The sequence below is a fragment of the Limanda limanda genome, chromosome 16, assembly GCF_963576545.1.
Source record: "Limanda limanda chromosome 16, fLimLim1.1, whole genome shotgun sequence".
Lineage (NCBI taxonomy): Eukaryota > Metazoa > Chordata > Actinopteri > Pleuronectiformes > Pleuronectidae > Limanda > Limanda limanda.
The window spans coordinates 86,037-109,843 of record NC_083651.1 but is presented as its reverse complement, the minus strand read 5'-3'; the positions used below and the strand labels follow the sequence as shown (position 1 = coordinate 109,843).

The 23,807-nt window shown below is 44.0% G+C and overlaps 1 protein-coding gene and 1 long non-coding RNA gene across 2 annotated transcripts; both read left to right on the top strand.

The window, feature by feature from the left end:
- Window positions 1-7,464: 7,464 nt before the first annotated feature.
- On the top strand, window positions 7,465-9,461 carry LOC133021940 (uncharacterized). The gene is made up of 5 exons (XR_009682991.1): window positions 7,465-7,594; window positions 7,870-7,966; window positions 8,062-8,157; window positions 8,390-8,541; window positions 9,232-9,461. It is a non-coding gene; the product is annotated as an uncharacterized LOC133021940 (long non-coding RNA).
- A 12,982-nt stretch (window positions 9,462-22,443) lies between these two features.
- LOC133021982 (olfactory receptor 6S1-like) lies at window positions 22,444-23,602 on the top strand. The gene has a single exon (XM_061088996.1). It carries the CDS (start codon window positions 22,444-22,446, stop codon window positions 23,392-23,394), a length of 951 nt encoding a protein of 316 aa, XP_060944979.1. The 3' UTR covers window positions 23,395-23,602.
- The last annotated feature ends 205 nt before the right edge of the window (window positions 23,603-23,807 follow it).

The following is a 23,807-nucleotide window of genomic DNA, read 5'->3' as shown; positions in this document are numbered from 1 at the left end:
ACACACGCACACACACAGGCCCCGGGGCTCCGCCCCCACTCATTCGCTCAGAGAGACACACAGTGAGACTCTTGGGAAAAGGAGTTAAAATGTGTGAACAACATAAAGTGAATGACCTCTGACAGCGTGATGGGAGTGATGCTGCTGCTGTACAGCGAGAAAATAAAGTGTCTCCGTTAAGAGGAAAGAAACGTCTCCTCCTCCTTCTCCACGGAGTGGTCCGGAGCCACGATACTCCTTTTTTGCATTCACATCTACTCTAGCTTCTGAAGGCTGTTCATGCAGATGAAAACCTGACGTGACTCAGATGAGGTCATAAATAATAATAATAACAATAATAATTGTGATCTATTGACATTACAAACAGCCGATTGGCTAACGTTTTGTAGTGTTCGATGGGATGTTTAATGCATGTTTAATGCATGTTTGACTTGTGTATTGTTATTGTTCTTATGTTGAACGGGTATAAATTTACTTTGTAAGTAATTCTGTGACTTATTTCTTCTTTCATAGTAATTTTCCTTCATACTTTTTGCCAGTATGGTCGTGAAATAGGTCTTAAATTCTATTCAAAGTGGTCTTAAAAAGGTCTTAAAAAGTCTGACATTTATCTTGTTAAAACCTGTAGGAACCTGCAGAGAGCAGAGGTTCCTCACTCTGTGTTTTAAATCAAAGATCTGAGTAGTTCTATCTCCACAGGAATAACTGTAGGTTTCACAAAACCACAGACCACATTAAACGTGTTCTGTTTCTCTTCTCCTTCTTTGTCTAAGCAGCAGTGAAGACGTTGGTGAGGGTGAAGATACAGGGCTCCTCTGTGGATCTGAATGACCAGAAAGAACAGATTCTGAAACAGGCAAGTCTCCAAAATCCACCCTGAAACAATAACTCCTTCATAGACCCTGGACAAATGTATTACAGAGTTTGACATCATCAAATAACCATGAAGGAGTGAATGTCAATAAGACTCCAGTCACAGATGTTCTACAATGCAAAGCAGCCAGAAGAAAGAAGAGTTATAATCCTGTTGACAGATTATTCTTCCAGGAAATGCTCATGTAGATCTGCAGTTTTGTATTTGAGACCAGGAAAGATGAATCCTGATTTTGGCATGATTGCTATGTGACGATCACAAAATACAAACATTCCAGCAGACAAATATCTTGGTAGCTGAGCAGTTACAGCTCCTGCCACGAAAGAGCAGTGTCCATGTAAATATTATCTTTCTGATAAAGACCAAAAATACCTCAAAAGAAAATGTTACTTTGGGACCTGATGCTGTCCGGAGCTGCAGGATTCAGACAAACAACAATTATTATACTACATCTTCTCCTTTTAATTATTATTATCATTATTATTATTTTATATGATGAATTATTAGTGCTGTTATTAATAACATCATTCCATTAATAATGATCTCTCTTGTTTGTCGCTCTCTATTCTCTCGCCCCCTGTCTTCCTCTTCCATCCCCTCTTTTCCAGCCTCCTCTCCTCCCACTATCTCTCTCTCTTCTCTTCCTCTTTTACACCCCCCCTCTCCTTCTTGCCCACCTTGAGTCTGGCTCTAGAGGTTTCTTCCAGTTTATGAGTTTTTTCTCCACAGTCTCCAAAGTGCTGCTCATTGTGGGAACGGTTGGGTTTCTCTATACATTTGAAAGTCTTGACTTTCTATGTAAAGTTCCTAGAGATGATGTCTATTATGATTTACACGCTATATAAATAGAATTGAATTGACTAAAAACACATAACTCTTTGTATTAGAGAGCAAAGGAATCTGTTAAAAGTATTTCAAATAGCTGCCATTTCTGTTTTTCAGCTCCAGGACAGATTGAAGGAGAACGGACTGAGTGGCGTCACCTTGAGGTGGAAAAAACAGGCTGATGGGAAAGTTTTCCACAAGGAGGAGAAACGTTCCGACAAGAAAACAAAAACTGAGCTTTAAAAATGTGACTTTCACTTTTATTGCATGCGCTAAAGTTTCATGTCTGCACGTGTACACGCCTCTATCACTGTACGCAGTTAAACCATAACTATGAGTGATGTAGAAAAACTAGCCTTTGTTTGATTATATGCTTAAACTGTGCGTCTGTGTGTAAAGAGCATCAGGAACTGTATGCAGCCCGGCAAGAATGTCTAACTAACACCAGACACAGGGAGAGTCTCCATCGGAAGGAACATGTAATGAGTTGCTAGGCAGGTTTATAACATTACAGCTGAGTATGTCTTATACTAAGGGAATCACAAAGACCCACAGCACAGGGCAAGCTTTTACAAAACAGATTCCTGGTTGCAACTGTACACTTTTACCAGACAGCACCATATATCCAGCATAAAGAAATGTAATGCATGCGCCCTTACTGGAATGATTGTTTTTTAACCTATATTAAGTGTGTGGAAATGTGATCATTAATGTGTGTGTGTGTGTTTCCTGGAAGAGTCCTCCTTCCTCTACCTTGAGTGAAAGAGAGAGAACACATCCTGGCATTAGAAAAACAGTTATTGTGTCAATAGTGATTCTTATAACATTAATGCATTCATGAATATTTGGATGATTCTGTCTATTGTTTCTTTACAGTGAAAGAAACTAGAAATGTCTTGTGATGTACTTGTGTGTTATTACTTCATTAATCTGCTCTGTGATGGTTCTTCAACACAAACTGACACTTTGGATCATTTGGACTCTGTCTGGTTTCGACTCCTTCACTCATTCTCCTTGTGAATGAGATTTCAGCTCTTAGCTCTCACCACACAACTTGTGTGTGTGAGTATTTGTCTTCACAACTGATGCAGCTGGATGTTTCCTAATGTAATGATGCTGGGAGGGATATTATATTATCGTTAGAAAAATAACCGTCTTTCGGTTTTTGTGGTCAGAATAAAATGCAAAATTACAAAAAAATGACTGCTTTTGGTTTCATGCAATCCTTCTTTTATAGAAAATAGTTTGTTAAGATAAAATAGATATACAAAAACTTGTAAATTAATGAATGCATCAATAAATCTATGTATTTGCAACATAAATGAATGACTTATGTTCTTTTTGACATAAAATATCTTGAGCAGCACACATAAGTAGCTTGATTAAATATATGTATTGAAATAGTGACCAGCAGAGGTCGCTATGTGTTACCAAATTCCTCATTTCTCCAAACATGACCAGCTAATTATAACTTTTAATGGGCCTTTTCCTTCCTGGTGAACTGTGACATTAGGTCTATAGTGGACAAATCAATTTTCCACAGCAGTATTGATCATCATATTTGCAACGGGCAGGCTTTTAAGTCCATTTAATGAATCATTAATATTAAAATGATCATGTATGTGTTTCCTGGAGGAGCCCTCCTTCCTCTTCCTGCCCTTATTCGGTGATGTTTTCTTCCAACTGATTCAGCGGACGGACACAGCAGATAGACACAGATGATGATTTCATGTCTTTTTCTCATGTTATGTTTTGTGAAACGCCTCTTTCTACAACTTCTGGCTTTTGTGAACTTGGGGCCAGTTCCACTTTGAGCACCCGTGCTTGTTGTGTAACTTCTGCAGAGCTTACTATTAAAATGTCTCAAAGGCAACTCCAGTCTGAGAATTTCCTTATTTCAAATCACAAGAGGAATTTCCATCACATAGATTTACTTAGTTTTACTGTCGCCATAGTGCGTGTCAATTTTCACAACAACCGGGAGCCGTCACCTTTGACCCCGGAGACACGAGAACTTCCGGTTCCACTCCACACAGCGACACCTGCAGGTGGGATGAACTCACTGCAGCTGGTGATGCGTCCTTTCGTGTGGAAGCTTCGCAGCGTGTGTCGAGGCTTGTGTTGATGACGTAGGTGGTGACGATCAAAGCCGTGCGAGCCGGCTGCCATGGACCCCCCCCCCCCCCCCCCCCCCCCTCACATTGTGTGGACTTGGGACTTTATATTGTTATATTGCGTTTGTTTGCAGAAAAAAAGAAACTGCCTGTCCTATGTTTTATTGGTCTTATGTAATATTCTAATTTTCTGAGATACTGAATTTGGGGTTTTCATCAGCTGTAAGCCATATTCATCAACATGTAAAGACATAAACGCTTTAAACATTTAATTATTTGTGTAATTAATTTATATACTATATGAGTTTCCCTTTTTGAATTGAATTATCGAAATAAACGAACTTTTCCATGATATTCTAATTTATTGAGATGCACCTGTATATAGAGCGCTGCCTGCCATTTATTGTCCACTTGATGGCGCAGTGGAGCAAATTAAGCACCATGAAGCTTCAGCCCACGAGTGAACCAATTTGGTATTTAAAATAAGCTAAATACTTTTAAAGAATATTGTAGCAGGTAGTAAGGAGCATTTTAAGCATAAATAAGATAATACAGAAATGTAAATAAAGACGATTTTAAAGAAATAAATATATCAAATGTAACAGGGTTTTTCTTTTTTACCTGAAAGTTTTATTTGATTTCAGTTACAGTTGAAATGTGTGATTGAATTAAACCAGAGTGAAAAAGTCGTGTTGAAGAACCAACGGTTTTTATTTTGTAGACATTTGTTTGGTGTGGTTTAGAATTTACTTAGAGTCAATAGAATCAAACACAAACATGGTATGATTAATATCAGACACTAATGTGCAGCTGCAGAGGCTCCTCTGCTCGGGCCCCATGCCGTCTGGGTCCGGCCCTGGGTTCTGTCCCACGTCCTCAGGGACATTCTGCTGAGGACGGACACGCTGGGGCTGAAAGTCCAAGCTGCTCCACCTCAGTCTGATTCAACCTTTGACCTTTGAGTTGATGCTCGAGACTTCCTGTGTGATGACATCACCCGTCTCGTGGTTCAAACATCGACACTGACTCTTGTAAGGAACTTTTAAATGTAAAAGAAAAGTTCAAACTTTTATAAATGAAGTTTGGTGCTGTTTGTGTTTACAGCAGAGATGATGAGGGAGGCGGAGTCTGACCTGAGACACCTGACGAGGTGCGTTTGACTGAGTCTGATCCTCTGATGTCATCAGCCGGCGTCTGCAGGGGCGGAGCTAAAAACACAGAGGTCAAGTCCGACGTGTTTTCCTTCTCTCAGCGTCAGAGACGAGAACAACAACACATCTCACAGCGTCTGATTTTTCTGTTGCCTCTTCACTAACCCAGGGTTTGCGACTGATGGCTTCTCCTGTTCCACTCAGCACCCGAGCACCTGTCCTACCCTCTGAACCCTCCTCCCCCAAAGAATTGACAAGATCCACTGAATCAGACTGCTCTTCAGAATCATCAAAGGAGCTCTGAGCTTCAGTTGTGTCTCTGATTGTTTTGAGCAAGTGTACGGTCGAGGAGGCCAATGAGAGTCTTAATGCAATTGTCATCAATCTGAGAGTTAGGTGTGGCACTAACTTCCAACTGGACAGGAGGCGACACTGCACAGCTGGCTGAAGCTGACACATCCACAGCAGTTGTTTGAGCGTGAGCTGTCACATTTCTAGCTGATATAAGGAAACTTGGCTCGGTAAACAACTTTTCCTTAAGTTCAATTTGATAACGATCAACATGCTCCTGTATCTCACTAGCGGTCCACTTGTCTGGTGCTTTGAACTTTAACACTGCAGCAAGAGAGGGATCTGGACAAAACTTTACGAGCATCATGGTCCCCTCTCGACTAGGATCCTCGACGTGTCGCCCTTGTCTCCTCAAGCCCTCCTCAGCTGCGTCGACAGCCTTGTTAAGGCGAATCCAATATTCCACTGGGTTCTCTCCTGATACAGGCACTGTGCTATAGAAGTCAGCAAGAGGCATACTTGAACATGTTGCATCACCAAAATGTTGTTTCAGAATGTTCATTATCGCTTTTGGGTTCTCCTGGGGTTTCAGTGATGGGTTGCTACGTAAGGTTATCTTCACTACGTCTTTAGCTTTACCCATTAGCTTGGATTGAATCTCTTCATACTGCACATCAAGCCGACACCCCTCTTCCTCAAATATGTGTCCATAAGCTCCTCCCACTCATTTACAGAGTGATTGTCTGAACCATCTCCTCTGAAAACAGGAGGCTCTCTCACATGGGACTGCATGACTAGCTTCACTCCAGTGAGGTTAAGAGAGTCAGTGAGTGTCTGGCCTGCACCTGAGTTCTGAACCTGTGCGCCCTCATCTGCCTTCACCCCCCCCCCCCCCCTTTAACTGAGCTGAGAGAGTCTGCCCCACCTGCTGGGCCATGTGTGTGATGAGATGATTCAGAGCTGGATCACTAATATCTGGACTTGTTGAAAGCATCTCAGCGGGTCTATTGGTTGGAACTAGACTCTTGGATAATCTGGTGGAGCTAAAGGCTGGTGAGCCCACATCGCCTGGAAGTCTAGCTGGAGTGTTACACAGCTCATTTCAAAGTCTTCCCCTCCCAGAAGGAAGTCCAGAATCACCAGTAGGAATATATTCTCCCCTCCCCACATTGTGTGTCATTTTCTCCTGATTAAACATTAAATGCCAAACAAAATAATAACTGAGAATGTTCTTTCAGATAAGGCAATGGAGAAAAAATAAATAAAATACAATGGGAAACAATTAGAAACAAGCGAAATAAGTCTTGACAGAGTGACAGACTCGTCTCAGAGAAACCACAGAGCTCCACACAGACAGCAACTGAGCCTGATGAAGACACACACACACTACACACACACACACACACACACACACACACACACACACACACACACACACACACACACACACACACACACACCACACACACTACACACACACACACACACCACACACACACACACACACACACACACACACACACACACACACACACACACACACACACACACACACACACACACACACACACACACACACACACACACACACACACACACACACACACACACACACACACACACACACAGAATCCAGATTCTACTGGAAACGAGTTCGAAGCTTTAAACCTAAATAGCTGCTGTTCCCCCCCGAGCCTCCAGGGGGCCTCAGTGGACACTTCACTCGGTGTTAGCGGGTTTTTATCAAACTTAGCAAGTCGTCCGTCGCACATGGCGAGTTTACACGGTGTTTTGTGTTGCTAGCTTATATAGCTTTAGAAATAGTTACTCAAATACTTTTATATGAGTGTAACGGTGTAAATATGTTGTTAGTAAAATCCTGTCCAACGTGGAACTGCAGTCTCAGCTTTTATATATATTTCTTTTATTTTGCCGTGTTTGTCTTATTTTGAAGGCCCACAACCGGAACTTCCGGGGATTAGGAGTGGCGCACCCTGTTTTACCTCAGAAGCAGATTGTCCAGCTCTGGGTAAGTTGTGTTGTTGTGTCTGTTAGTGTTAAAGTTGTTAATGGTTAATTTAGTGTATAAAACTAGTTTAGTAATATGTTACTTTTCTTTTGTAGATAACTGTGTAACAAAGTTAAACTGTTGCACTGCGCATGCGTCGAGTGAAGTGAATACGAGTGGAGCATGGCGGAGCACGTGACTCACTCATGCAGACACGTGTCCACTGAACACCCCCCCCCCAGTTTAACGGTGAATCAGATGGATCCTTGTTGCCAGCTCCTGCTCTGCTATTCAACCTGCTGATGGAATTATAATAACCACACATGAACAGGTCATTGCCTGGTCAAATAAAATGTCTATATAGTATGTTTTAAGTATTTCGTTGTGCTTTGCATTAGCCTTTCTATCTCTCTCTTCCTCCCTTAGTGTGTTTCCATATCTCCCTCTCTCCTCCTTACACTCACCTGTTTCTACCTCTGCATCGAGCTCTCGCCTGTGTGTGTGTGTGTGTGTGTGTGTGTGTGTGTGTGTGTGTGTGGAAGTGTTTTTCCAGTTATTGAATGATAACTTCATGTTAACTGATCAATCTCTCTAAATCTACTACAGAAATGTGTGAATGCCAAAGTGTGCTGTGCCTGCTGTCTGAGCACAAGAGCGTCCTGACTGCCCCTGTGTCTGCTGTCCAACCTGCGTGTGAATGCAGGTAAAGGAGGCCATCATAAAGTTCCTTTATAGAAGTATATCTGCCAAGTGTTCTTTTTGTTAGCCAGAGCAGCTGAAACCTTTGTCCATTTGTAGTTCTCTGAGACTGCAAGTCCATTGGAAGTAGTTGGGGAGGCACCAATGAAAGCTGATTTCAAACCCAGGTGGCCGGCTCTCTTCCATGTGCATGAGGTAAATGACTGTGAAGGAACATCCCCTTTGACTTTTTACAGTGTGAGATATATAGAGACACCTATTTGCAGACTCTGATGTAATTCATAAACTGGTAAGGATTCACTGGCTGTGACAGTGGAATTTGTATGGAGAAAACTAATATTGATAAACACGTGTTTTCAGTCTGACCTGCTAAATCCAACATGTACCACTGAAATCAAAAAATGTTTGTCTTTTTCTCAATGTGTAGGTGTGTGTGGAATTCAAGAGAATCACAACGATCCATTTAGAGTCAAAGTTCTTCTCTGAGCTGGATGCTCACTCAGACCCAATCCAGGTGTTTGCCAAGAAAGGCGGAGTTCAGGGAGACGGATCAGAAGCATCATGGGACCCATGACTGAGGTATGATCATGGAAAAGTGACTCATATTATATACTCGTATTTATAATCCTGCATACACATCTACTCTAGCTTCTGAAGGCTGTTCATGCAGATGAAAACCTGACGTGACTCAGATGAGGTCATAAATAATAACGGTGATCTATTGACATTACAAACAGCCGATTGGCTAACGTGTGCGTTTTCTTTGTCACATGTTTGTTATGACAGAGACGGACAAAGCTGCAGATTGAAGACGATACAACACAATTAAAATAACACAATTAAAAGGCGACTGAATGAAACGTCCTTGAATGAAGTTGAAATGAATAGTTTAAATATTGTTGGAAACATTGTTGGTTAATGTAAGAAGACAATCACCAGCCGGCTGTGGGCAGTAACACATGTGTTTGGATAGTTGCCTCGTTTTTAATATTTCACTTATCACAATCAATGAGCACTTTGCATTATTATTACCTCTCATTTTCTTGTTGAACCCAATCGTTCTAATGAAGTTACTCACTATTCTAATAGTTTTTTACTCTTACTCAAGTACTTTATGAGTATTATGATTATAACGTAACAATACTTTGACTCGAGTACTGTTTGTGTTCACTGTCAACAACATACACAACACAGTTGTTTTCAGACACGTTAATGCAGAATGGTAACAGATTTATGAAATCATATCTCATATCTCACCTTGTTCTGCAGCCGGTGGATGAGCAGGGCCTGTCTGGCCTCCCTCTCTCTCCGAGAGGGCGAGCGAGGGGGACACTGACCGGCACAGCTGGAGAGAGAGAGAGAGATGTAAGCTCTGATGATCACATGACCTCCTCCTCCTCCTCACCCTGTCGTTCAGAGCTCCTCCCTCTCCGCGAGCTTCTCCTGCAGACAACACACCTCCCATTGGAGCTCCGCCCTCTCCTGCAGCTCCATGGCGGCGTCCCTTCAGTGCATCATCAGGTGACCTCCTGCTGCTGGTCACAGATCAGACCTGGAACCTGAAGGGTTCACAGTCTCCTCAGTAGAACATCAGGTGACCTCCTGCTGCTGGTCACAGATCAGCTTTGGAACCTGAAGGGTTCACAGTCTCCTCAGTAGATCATCAGGTGACCTCCTGCTGCTGGTCACAGATCAGCTCTGGAACCTGAAGGATTCAGTATCCTCAGTAGATCATCAGGTGACCTCCTGAGGATCTGCATCTGATCCAGGATCAGAATCCACAGCCTGTTTCCCTCTGGATGTTTTAAATGTGATGAAAACAACTCACATGTTGATTATTTCTATTGATTCGTTTATAGATCTGGACTCACTGACCAATCACAGCTCAGTCTGATCTTGAGACCCGTCACCATGGAAACACTGACTTTAAGATCTTTTATATAAACTCACTTGATATTGATATTTATGACAAGTCAGTTTTATTTCAGTTTAGTTTATTATCACTACGTGGTTTGATAACGCGGCTGGTGACGTAGAGTGACGGTGACCTCTGACCTGTGCCCCGGTGTGAGAAGCTCCATCATCACAGACCGGTTAGCCGGTTAGCATGCTAACACCGGAAACTACCGTGAGCGAAGTGTTGACCTGAAGCTGCAGTGCGAACGCTGACGTCACCGGCACTGATGATGACGTAGGGAACGTTCGAACCAGCCGCTTCGCTCCGTTCCCACGGAAACACGGAGACCGAGCGACGGTCACAACCGTGACATACCTGTAATGATGTGTCCTCCCGTGTCGAAGCTTCGAAGAGTGTCGAGTAATCGGGTTGATTTGTGTGAAGCGCGTATCGAGGCTTGTGTTGATGACGTATGTGATGACGTTCGAAGCCTCGCGAGCCGGCAGAACCACGTGACTGTGTGATTCAAAATAAACGGGCCGCGAAACGCAATGGATTCCCCCTCACATGTACTTGTCTTGGGACTTTATTGTGCGTTTGCTTGCAATTTATTCTAGATTATTGGGGGGGCGGGGGGTATCTTTTCTTTGTACCCCAGCTTCATCTGTGTGCTGTGAAAGGATATTTCACAGGAAACCCAGCACTGTTGAAAACACTGTTTAGTGCGGTCGACTGGGAGCAGAAGTTCCTGGTGGTGGCCAACTCTTACGACTAACGACGGTCACATCAACCGGGAGCCGTTAGCTTTGAGCGCGGAGACACCGAGAACTTCCACCTCCACGGTCTGCTGGGTTAGTCCTAACAGCTCCCCCTGCAGGTTCTTCCTCCTCCTCCGCTCATTCCACACATCCTCTCTCAGCACCGTCATATCCGTCTCCGCCCTCCGCAGCTCCTCCTCCTGTGCCACACCCACCCTGTAACTGTTCTCCAAAATGAACTTTTCATATTCCACCTCCCTCAATTCCTCAATAAGCTCGTTTTTTCTCTTCCTCTCTAACTCCATCTCCATCCTCCTCCTCCTTTCCTCTCTCTCAACCGGGAGCCGTTAGCTTTGAGCGCGGAGACACCGAGAACTTCCGGTTCAACTCAACACAGCGACACCTGCAGGTGGGATGAACTCACTGCAACTGTAACTCATCTAACTGAATATATACGCAAAATAACTCAATATCAATGAATTAAACACAACATATTCACTGTAACTAATGTTAAAGTGAATAGACATTAAATATATATAACTTGATTTAAACGTTTGTATTTAAAATAAGCTAAATACATTTAAAGGATATTGATACCAGGTAGTAAGGAGCATTTTAAGCATAAATAAGATAATACAGAAATGTAAATAAAGTCGATTTTAAAGAAATAAATATATCAAATGTAACTGAACAGATACTTTTTTCAAAAAAGTGCACAAAACGATGCTTGACTACATTTAAGAAAGTTGTTTTTTTTGCCAAATATATTAACTGTTTAAAGTAGATTCTAAATATCAATAAATACAAAACCCTTTTTAACTTAAAACTATGAATAAAAAAAACTATCCGTCCTGCTCCCGCTCCTCCAACAGCCTCAGTCGACCTTCACCTTCTGCAGAGTCTCTAGTCTGCAGCCTCTTCCTCTGCTCTCTGTCGGTCCAGCTGCTCTCTCTCCAGCGCCCCCTACAGGACGACAGGAGGGACACACAGCGCAAGGAACAGAATGATAAGAAACTGGATGAGTAGAACAAACAGGAGGAGGAGTTTCTCTCTTTACCTTCAGAGCGTGAATCTCCATCCGCTGAAGAGAGTCTCTCAGTTCTTTGACCAAGAGCATCAGCTTCACCTCCTCCTTCACTTTCTCCTTCTCCTCCTCCCTCTCCTCTATCAGCTGTTGCACCTCCTCCTCTCGTTCTTTCAGAAGACAACTGATCTTTGATGACTCCCTGGTACTCAGCTCTACCTTCTCCATCCACTCCTTCACCTCCTCTTCTAGCCTGTTGTTTACCTCCTTGCCCTCTCTCTCTCTCCTCCTCACTCCATCGGACTCGGACTGAGCCTCCTTCAGCTCTTTGACCAAGAGGGAGATCCTTTCGTCTTTTTCTCCTCCCTCCTTTCTCTCCTCCTCCAGAATATCTCGTGTTTCTCTCAGCAGGATCTCCAGCCGCTCCTCTCTCTCCTGCATCAGCTTCAGTTTCTCCTTCACCTCCTCTCGCTCCCTCGATCCCTCCTCCTCCCGCTCCTCCAACAGCCTCAGTCGCTCCTTCAGCTCCTCTACTTCCTCCTCCCTCTCTCTCACGGCGTTCATCTGTCGTTCCAGGCTGCACTCCTTCCGCTGCACCTCCTCCTTCACCTCCTCACACTCCTCCTTTGCCACATTCAGCCTCACCCTCAGAAGCTCCATCTCCCCCACCTTCTCCTTCAGCGTCTCCGACAGTCCTCCTACAGCTTCCTCCTTCTCCTCTTTCAATCTCTCATTCTTTTTGCTCTCCTCCTCTCTGTCCCTCTTCACCTCCTCCACTCTGCCCCTCAGTCTCTCAACCTCCTCTCTCTCTCCCTCCTCTCGTTTTCTCAGTGTGTTGATCTCCTCCTCCACTTCTTTCACTCTCATCCTGCATCTCTCCACCTCCCCCTCTCTCTCGTCCTTCTCTCTTTCTAATCTCTCCAGCCGGTCACACAGGTCCTCGATCTCTCTCCTCCTCTCCTCCCTCTTCACCTCCTCCTCTCTCAAACTCAGTTCTGTCTTCTTCACCTCCTCCTCCAGGTTCTCCCTCTCTCTCTCTGCTCGCTGTATTCTCTCCATCATCTGGCTGATTTGCATATCCCTGTCCATCACCTCCCTCGTCAGTCTCTCCACCTCCCTCTGTCTCTCCTCCTTTTCCTCAGTCAATCCCTCTTTGCGCCTCCTCAGGGCCTCCACCTCTCCATCCCTCGTCCCCAACTCCTCATTCAGACCTTCCCTTTCTCTTTGCCAGGCCTCTCTCTCCTTCTTTCCCTCTTCCTTCTCTTCCGTCCTTGTTCTCCTCAGCTCCTCCACCTCCTCTGTCAGTCGTTCCATCTTCTCTTTCAGCGCCTCACTCTCCTCCTCGCACCTTTCTCTCTTGGTTATCACTTCCTCCAGCTCCTCTCTCAGACACGCCACCTCTCCTTTAGAAAGACAAAACGAGTTATACTCCTCATTTCACTACGGAACGTCTGGAACGTTTCCTCTCACAACCAAGTTTTTAATCAACGTTTCCTCCTCCTCCTCTCCCTCTGCACCTCCTCCCTCCTCCTCCTCCGCTCCCTCTGCACCTCCTCTCTCAGCCCCGTCATGTCCTTCTCCGCCCACCACAGCTTCTCCTGCAGCTCCACCTTCTGTGCCTTTAACACCCTGTTACTGTTCTCTAACATGAACTTTTCAAACTCTACCTCCCTCAATTCCTCAGTCAGCTCCTTTGTTCTCTTCTTCTCTAACTCCATCTCCATCTCCATCCTCCTTCTCCTTTCCTCTCTCTCAAACGGGAGCCGTTAGCTTTGGCGACCGGGCCTGCTTTGAACACTCTAATTTTTTCAAAGTAAAGGCTTCGGACCCCGCGGGACACTCAGCTAAGAGCCTCGAGGGGCCGAGAGAAGACACCGAGAACTTCCGGTTCAAATCCCCACAGCGACACCTGTCGTTGGGATGAACTCACTGCAACGTTAACTCATCTAACTGAATATAAACGCAAAATAAGTCAACGTGACGGTGCACACTGCCCGTTTACACGTGTAATCATTACAAATGTTAACTGTGTGTGTTGCATGTCTGTTGTCCGGGTCCGTATACTGTGTTTACGTTTGTTAACCCGTCCATTGTTCATCCAAACTTTTCAGTGCATAGTGCACGGAGCTTCCTTCAACCATTACACCGCTACAGTTTAAATACCTTTGTACCCGTCGGTTTTCTGTTAAAATCACCACGCCATACAATGTCTTGTGTTATAAATGTTCTGTTTATTTAGTTTAAAATCTCACATTAATTCCATATTACACAGCGTTTGTCTTACCGTTCAGTGTCGCGTCTTGGTTTGTTTGTGAAAGGCGAGCAGTCCGTGATGCGGAAGTAAATAGACGCTCGACTTCCAGGGTAACCGGAAGTGAACCCGCGGTGTTCTAATATTGTTTATGCTGTTCTATTATTAGTTGGCTATGCCTTCTTGAAGCAATTGTTTGGTAAATATGTTGCCGGGTATTTTTTCCAGCCATAGGGAATTTGTTGTATAGTCTGTTAAAGCTTCGGGGATTGCCTTACCTGTGACACCCCTGTGTATGATACTATGTTGGTTTGTTCCAATTGTAAGGGGCGGGGTTAGGTCCCATTTAAGCCGGTCTGTGCATTCTGTAAGGGGAGGTGCTGATGGAAGGACGTAAGTCTAAGAGCTCTCCCGAGAAGCGTTTTCTTAGAAGTATTTTGTTAATGTAATTATTTGTTTGGGCCAATGTGCCTATTTATTTTCTTATTTCCAAGTGTTTGTTTTTTCGCTCTTTTGTTTTATTTTATATTTACCTTGTTAATTCTGCCTTGTCGGACTTATATTTGGGACAATAAAAATTCCCTCTTACACCTTCATCTCCAAGTCCTCCTGAGAGTTTTTTCCACCGAGCTCAGCCGCTCATATACATCCTACCTTTAACAGTCAATATCAATGAATTAAACACAACATATTCACTGTAACTGTAATGTTAAAGTGAAGACATTAAATATATATAACTTGATATTTAAAATAAGCTAAATACATTTACAGAATATTGATACCAGGTAGTAAGGAGCATTTTAAGCATAAATAAGATAATACAGAAATGTAAATAAAGACGATTTTAAAGAAATAAATATATCAAATGTAACAGGGGTTTTTTTTTTTACATAAAAGTTTTATTTGATTTCAGTTACAGTTGAAATGTGTGATTGAATTAAACCAGAGTGAAAAAGTCGTGTTGAAGAACCAACGGTTTTTATTTTGTAGACATTTGTTTGGTGTGGTTTAGAATTTACTTAGAGTCAATTGAATCAAACACAAACATGGTATATGAATACTTCGGGGGAAAAACATTAATTACAGTATCTCAAACCAATAAGATATACTGGAAAAAAAATAAACAAAAAGAACCCCTCTAAAACAGGGTAAGAAGAGACTGTGATCTCTTACTGATGGAGTTTCCTTTGACTTTTTGATTATAACCCCTGGCCTGTTTTTCCTGCTCTGTGATGCAATGTTTTTGCGCAATAGTTACTGCCTCTTGGAGATGGGACAGCAGTGTATTCACAGAGCTGCTATAGTCAACAACCACAGGGTCCTGTAACACCTGCCTGAACATGACATCAACAGGGAGTCTCGGAACACGGCCTAACATGAGATGGAAGGGAGCGTATCCAGGCGTCTCATGCACTGTTGCGTTATATGACAAAGTTAGAGTCTGTAATTGTTGTGGCCACTTAGTCTTCTCTCTCAATGGCAACGAACGAAGCATATTACCCAGGGACCTATTGAATCTCTCAGTTCCTCCATTCCCCATTGGGTGGTATGCTGTAGTGTGCGACTTGGAGACTCCTGACAACCTGAGTAGTTCTGCTATAAGCTCACTTTCAAAATTGGCCCCCTGATCTGTGTGGATGCGCTCTGGAAACCCATAGACACAAAAGACATTATCCCACAATTGTTTAGCAACCTGCTTTGCTGTCTGATTTGCACATGGAAATGCGTGATCCAACTTTGTGAAGTGATCTGTCAAAACGAGAACATCAACTGAACACTGTTTGCTGTCTTCTGCTCCAGAAATCTAAACACACTAACTCCATAGGAGCTGAGGTCCTGATACTTGCGAGAGGAGCTCTGGCGGAGGGCTCAGGTGTCTTAGCCAGGATGCACCTCTGACAGCATTTAACGTAGTCTTTAATCTGAGCTAACACCGGAAACTACCGTGAGCAAAGTGTTGACCTGAAGCTGCAGTGCGAACGCTGACGTCACCGGCACTGATGATGACGTAGGAAACGTTCAAACCCGCCGCTCCGTTCACACGGGAACACGGCGCGTTAGTGTGTGTGACCTCAGTGTTGATCAGTTGTGTGTGTTGATTCTGCATCTGAAGATCAAGACGCCGACATCGGTCTCTGTACTCCACCACCTGTCGTAAAATACACACTGAGACTACACACAGGGTGTGTTTGACGTCCTGGAACAGTGTTCATCTGGAACACTGTACGACGGCGACCGTCACGGCAGTAATACACTGCCCGCTTACACGTGTAATCATTACAAAGGTTAACTGAATGTGTTGCATGTCTGTTGTCCGGGTCCGTATTTGGATTTTGGATTCAATTTATTGTCATTACACAGAGTACAAGTACAGAGGCAACGAAATGTAAAGAAAGGTTGAAAGATTACAGCAGAACATGAGGGGAGGGAGGAGAGAAAAACACACAACCCCCAGACTCTGCTCCTAGAGGAGAACAGTGTGGGAACAGCAAGAAAAACCTCAGCACATAAGCACAAACATTTTAAACATGACTTGCAACGGGGAGGGGGGAGGGGGGGGATGGAGGTAAGCCAGCCTGACAAGCAGCCATCCGGTCCTGCAGCCAGAGGGCGCTGGTCCCAGACCCGCCTGTCACACTGGGGGGACGATGCAGGCGTGGGATGGGGGGTGTGGGGGAATACCGTGTTTACGTTTGTTAACCCGTCCATTGTTCATCCAAACTTTTCCCTGCATAGTGCACGGAGCTTCCTTCAACCATTACACCGCTACAGTTTAAATACCTTTGTACCCGTCGGTTTTCTGTTAAAATCACCACGCCATACAATGTCTTGTGTTATAAATGTTCTGTTTATTTAGTTTAAAATCTCACATTAATTCCATATTACAGGGAATTTGTTGTATAATCTGTTAAAGCTTCAGGGATTGCCTTACCTGTGACACCCCTGTGTATGATACTCTGTTGGTTTGTTCCAATTGTGGGGGCGGGGTTAGGTCCCATTTAAGCTGGTCTGTGCATTTTGTAAGGGGAGGTGCTGATGGAAGGACGTAAGTCTAAGAGCTCTCCCGAGAAGCGTTTTCTTAGAAGTATATTGTTAATGTAATTATTTGTTTGGGCCAATGTGCCTATTTATTTTCTGATTTCCAAGTGTTTGTTTTTTCGCTCTTTTGTTTTATTTTATATTTACCTTGTTAATTCTGCCTTGTCGGCCTTATATTTGGGACAATTATCAAGATTAAAAGTATCAAGACCTCTGTGTGCTCAGACTTGGAGAAGGAGCCGGACTACAGAGACGTTAGCATCCGAGCAGACGTGAAGGTGAAGGGAGTTGTACGACGTGGAGGAGAGACTGGGAACGTAAGGCTCCGCCCACTCACTTCAAACATGTTGAACTGTTTTTGTCCATCAGAGCTCGGCTGACCTGCGCTCAGTGTTTCGATCACCCGTGGCTGAAGCAGGACACCAACACCATGAAGGCCAAGCAGCTGTCGAAGGAGCGGATGAAGAAGTACATCCTGAGGAGGAAGTGGCAGGTAGACACCGAACATCTGTGTTGTTACAGGAAAACCCTCTGAGGTGGTGTTGGTTTGACCGTCTCTTCTTCTGTGGTAGAAAACGGGTCACGCCGTGCGAGCCATCGGGCGCCTGTCGTCCATGGCCATGATGGCTGGAGTCACTTTTATTGTCAGAAAGATTGCTAGACAGAATGCCACAGAGCTTTTCAAACATAGTTATTAAATGTACTGGCTGGGACAGAGGTAATAAATACAAAAATACCAAGTATAATAAAAACATTGATTATAAAAATACACTTTGTGCCATCAGTAGCCATACTGTAAACAAAGGAACACGTTATATTTGTGTGTCACCTTTTATTCTTTATTATGTTTCTTGGCGACACCCAGCACTTTCATTGTAATGCAGGGCTGCCAGGTAGAGACTTTGGGGAGAAAATAATATTAATAAGAGCATGTGTGTATGCGTGTATAATAGTTTGTATAATAAATAATAGGTATACATTTCTTTGAAAAAATAATCGTACTGTTACCTGCATAACATTCCAAGAAAAGGAAAGACAACGTTTTTGGGTGCAAAACGCAGAATGACGCTGTGGAAAGACTCCAACGACGAGGTCTGGTAGTGAGGGCTCAGCTTCCCCACATCTTTCAGAACCCTCTTGTTGGTCAACACCTTCTCTGATCTGCAGAAGGCTGGTGTCCCTGAAAAAAAGGGGGGGGAAACATAACTATAGATTCAAAGTCATTATGGCGTTTGTTATTTGGAATGTTTTTTTTATATATATATATATATATATATATATATATATACAAGCCTTACATTTGCAATGCAAATTTGGTGAACATACCTGCTGTCAACCATTTGCTCTTGTCCCTAGAAGTGTGTTGCGGATGCAAACACTGGGGGAAACAGGGTCTTCATGGGAGTGGATGTCTTGGACATGGTTGAGGATGGAGCTCCACTTTGCCACTCTCTCTGGCCCTGATGTTGACATAGCTGCTGTCCAGTAGATGTGGTTTTTTATGCTGCGAAGCCACTTCTTCAGTTTCACACATTCTTTGTCCTGGGAAATCTTGACCAGTTTCTTGTACAGTCCTAAAAATAAAAATAAAATTTGAGTCATGCACAGACATATTATCATCATCATCATTATTTATTCAGGGAGAATTGACTGAGCACACGGCTCTTTTGCAGCAATGCCTTGATTGAGGGTACATAATACAGATGAACAATAAATAAACAAACCATAACAAAACAGACAAAATAAATAAACAGAACACATTATACAACTCAGAAATTAAGTATTAAAATATATATTATATTATATATATAAAAAACAAAATTAATCCCCATATAAGGTCTAAATAATGTTCCAAACAGGGCATGCCTTCAATGTATTGTGTGAGTGAGTGAATTAATTACACAATTGTCAATTAGTTGAACTTTCTGCTCTGGTTTTAGAATAAAGAAATCACCAGTTTATGCTAATTATTGATGTGCTCCGACTTTGATAATAAACAAACTCCAACACCAGTTCTCAGTCAATGACTCTGCCTCTGTCTGGAGAAGTCTGAGGCTGACTACACATCTAACGACTCACTTCTGACCCCACAGACAGACTCCTGTGGATAATCTTTTATGTCATTGTTTAGATGCGCTAATTCTCCAGCCCTGTAGGTAGTTATAGGATCTGTAAGCTAGTGCTGTAGCTAAAGCAGCTGCTACGGGGATTTAGCACCAGTTACACTCATCAGCACTGGGCTGGAAGTTAGCTCCGCCGTTAGCTCCGTTAGCTGTAGTAGCTACACGCTAAAGGCCGGCGCATGCTTCTGCGTCGTCAGGGGCCCGAAGGCACGCAGCTGTAACGCAGGACTCGTTCTCATTCATGGTTCTCCAACCGTTGCGCGTGTTGCCATGCAATTCCCCGCCAGAACACTAGGCGCAGTAATGTTTTTTGTCGAAGTCGGCTCTTCTTCGTGTGTTGCACGAAGAAGAGCGATTTATTTACATCGCCACGGCGGCTCCGCAGAGCCTTTTTCTGGCGGAAAAATCCGCCGGTTAGTGACGGGTTCTACTAGTGGACATAGTGTCGGATCTCTTCTGCCAAGTGCGCTTCTATGTGGTCCATATTCGTTCTTCTAAATCTTCCGTGGTTTCCGGGCATGAACCGGAAATGCGACTCCGGAAATGATGTAGTCAGCTGACCAATCACAGCCCTCGCGGCCGGGTGACGCTTGCGGGGCTTTGCCGTCTAGTTAGAAAAATTGGCCGACGCACGTAAGGACGTAGGAAGGAACGTGAGGGGCCCGGAAGGGCTCCTGCGTCTTCGTTCCCGTGAAAACGCAGAAGCATGCGCCGGCCTTAACGGCTGCTGTAGCTACATGCTACGGGGATTTAGCACCAGTTACACTCATCAGCACTGGACGGTTGAATCGTTGGGGGTCCAGTTGTTTTCTTTTAAAGACACAGAGCTCACGATCTCTTCAGGCTTGAACTGCAGAGCTCTGGATTCATCACAGTTACACATGTTCTCATTCATAGTAACATCACTGAAAAACACTTCAGTCATAAGATCTGATGGTAGTTGTGTGTTGTGTAGAAACCAGACGTGATGCAAACGTGTGCGTGTGAACGTGTCATGTCCACACTAATGTCCAAGTCGTATCTTTGAACATGTTTTTGTCACATTCCAGCTGTTTGTGCTTTAATCCATTTATTTAAAATCTTTTCAGGCTGATTCAGTTTTCAACCAAAAACCAAAGAAGCGTGTTGAAACGTCACACGTGTGTGTTAGTGTGTGTTTGTGTGTGATCATCTGTTTAACATACCTGGGCCTGTTTGTGTGTTCGATGGAAGATTTTTTATTTTTAGACTTATTTAATGCACAGATTTATAATTATAATATTATCATTTGTCTTGTTGAAGATTCAGCACTTAATTTGTCACAGTTATTACCCCCCCCCCCACTAAACAACAGTGACTCACAGCGACTGATCTTGTGTTAGATGTATGTAGATTCTTTTATAGATATATATATATATATATATCAGTTTGATGAACAGCAGACGACATGTATGAGAACACTACGACTGTAGTTACTCACAGATACCAAATAAATTTTTATCACCAAACAAACCTTGTGTGTGATGTCATCAAACCTCAACAAACACATGACGACCGCAGAGACGTCTGGACACCAGCGCATGTATAATGTATAATGTATAATGTATAATGTGTAATGTATAATGTGTAATGTGTAATGTATAATGTATAATGTTTATATATATACATATAAACATATATGTGTGTAAAGTAAACACGGAAATATTTTCATTGAAATAAGACAATGACCAGCTGACATATGGTGTGAGGTGTGTGTGTGTGTGTGTGTGTTGTGAGTGGCTGGTGTTTGTAAACACCTGGTCAGTTCATTAATGAGGTCACCTGAGAGCAGCTCGTTAAGCAGCCTCATTAAGACGAGCAGCTCGTTAGTCCGAACCGTCTCAGGACAAACATGGTGACATCATCTCACTGTTGTTTATCCCACCTGGTGATCTCTGTGACCTCTGACCCCTCGTACCTGTGGTGGTCTCTGTGACCTCTGACCCCTCGTACCTGTGGTGGTCTCTGTGACCTCTGACCCCTCGGGGTTCAGTGCAGGAGGACGAGGACACCGTGGCTGAAAGGTTCTGAACAGAACCCTCTGATAGAGATAGGAAACAAAAAGACATAAACACACAAAGGTCTCGTTCAACAGACTCAAATGAACAACACAACAAACTGCAGCTGACCCACTCTTCATGTTGAATAATGGTTGTTAACACAATAATGACGTTGATGTCATAAGAACATGGTTAGCTCATCACATGTTAGCATTAGCTCGTCCCAACCCGGCCACATGGCGTGTGGGCGGGACTCATCAACAGAGTTAGCTTACATGCTAATAATCTGCTGTCTTATGAGCTCTTTAAATATATCTTTGGTAAGTTCATGTTCATGAAACCATCAATCTGTTTATAATAGATTCACGTAATAAGTGAATAACTACACACGATCATCAGATAATTGATTTGAATAGTTCACATTATTAATCCTTAACGTTACAGAGGAGGGGGCGGGGCTAAACCTGTTGAACGTTCAGACTCAAACACGTTAATGTTTCATTCAGTTTTAAAAACTCATCTGTAAATAAACATGGACGACATGACAGCTTCCTAATGTGAAGCCAAAGTGTCTCCATCGCCCCCTGGTGTCCGGCTGCAGTACAGGTCATTCACCTCCTGCATGGACCAAACTAAAAAGTAGACGTTGGAGAAATGTTTGTTTGTTTGTATGTTATTAACTGTAGTTATACATTGCTCTGCCTGTAGTTTTCTCAGTATCATGATATTTGTTTGTACGTTTAAAACCACAAAAAACTAAAATAAGTTTGTGTAGAGGAAACTTTGAATCTTGAGTCTAAATTCAAACCTTCTCTTATTGTTGAAAACAAACTAAACTGGTTTTTACTCAGTGTGTGTTTGATAAAGTTTGTATGAAGTTGTGTTGAAGCTGAGGGGAAGGAGGGTGTGTTTGATTTGTTCATTGTGTTTCCTCCGTTTGATTTAAAGTAAGTGAACAGATTAATAAACTGATTAAATACCTGAGTCAGTACAATCATATGTTTTTAAGAGGACAAACATCCAGACTTATCATAATGGGAATAATTAATAATTGATTCAAATGCATATCTGTCACATTCGTGTTAATGAGTGTTTTCATGTTCACATACAAACATGTTGATGAAGCTGATGATTGACACGTGTGTTAATGAGCTCCACTGAGGATGAAGAGTCGGATAAAAGCAGCAGAGACGCAGCAGGTGGACACATGAAGGACACATGTCCTCCAGGTTGTGTCTCATGTTGTGTCTCATGTTGTGTAACGTGTGTGTAACTGTTCACTCTGATGTTTTCACTCTTTTTGTCACTTGTGTTTGTTGTGATGTTTCCCTGTTGAACACTCTGACGTCACTCTTCTCTCTGTACTCCACTATGACGTGGAACAGCTCGCTGGCCGCTGTGACGTCACTGACGCTGGACGGGGTCGCGCAGCTGTCCGAGCACCGCTGGATCTTCTTCTTCGTGTTCTTCGCGCTGTACGTGTTCGTGCTGGTCAGTGACGTGCTCGTGATCTACGTCATCGCGTCGCAGCGCAGCCTGCACCGGCCCATGTTCGTGCTCGTGGCCGCGGTGCTGCTGAACTCGCTGTGCGGCGGCGCGGCGGTGTACCCGCGGCTGCTGGCGGACCTGGCGTCGGGTCTGCGACACGTCACGGTGCCGCGGCCGGTGTGCGTGACGCAGGCCTACGTGGTGTCGTCACTTGGCTCGTCCAGCTTCATGCTGCTGGCCGCCATGTCGCTGGACCGCTACGTGTCCATCTGCCGCCCGCTGCGCGCCGCCGCGCTCATGTCGCCTGCCGCGCTAGCGGCGCTGCTGCTGCTGTGCTTCCTGCTGCCGGCCGCGCTGGTGGGGGGGGCCGCGCTGCAGGCGGCAAGCCTGCCGCTCTGCCGCACGCGGCTGCGCAGACTCTACTGTGACGTGTACAGTCTCGTCACTCTGAGCTGCGGCGGCGGGGCCGCGCCGGGCGCGCTCCCGCTGCAGGTGTACGGCCTGCTGTGCTCCGCGGCCACCATGCTCGCTCCCGTGCTCTTCGTGCTCGTGACCTACGGCCGGATCCTCGTCATCTGTGCGCGCGACTCGCGCACGAACAGCAGCAAAGCGCTGCGCACGTGCGTCCCGCACCTGCTCGTGCTCGTCAACTACTCCGTGACCGCCGGGGTGGAGCTGCTGCAGCGCCGCCTGCAGGCCGGGGGCGCGCCCGCAGCCTCCGTGCTCAGCTCCCTGCTCGTCTTCATCGTCCCCACCGTGTGCAACCCGCTGGTCTACGGACTGAAGGTGGAGCAGATCCTCACCGAGCTGAAGAGACTGCTGAGGGTCAGCTGATCCTGATCCACATCTGGATCAGCTGATCCTGATCCAGATCCATCAGGATCAGCTGATCCACCAACACCCACGCCAACATCTGTGAAGAAATCACAACAGTTTCATTTAAAGATTTTAAACTTGTTTATTTTGTGTCTTTCTGCCTCAGCAAAGATCAAATGAATCATACACATATAAATGTCACATGTCAGTATTATTGTTTTTAATTTCTTTAAATCATTACATTTGTTAAATTAATCTAAATGTTTGAAATTATAAAAAGAGATCAATCTTTTTTTAATACATCTAACTTCTATTAGAACAATAATATGTTGAATTATGTTATGAATGAATTTGAATCATATGTCATTGTTAATGAAGTGATGATATATTATGTAGATAATTAAGACAGAAAATAAATTGAAGCACCTGAG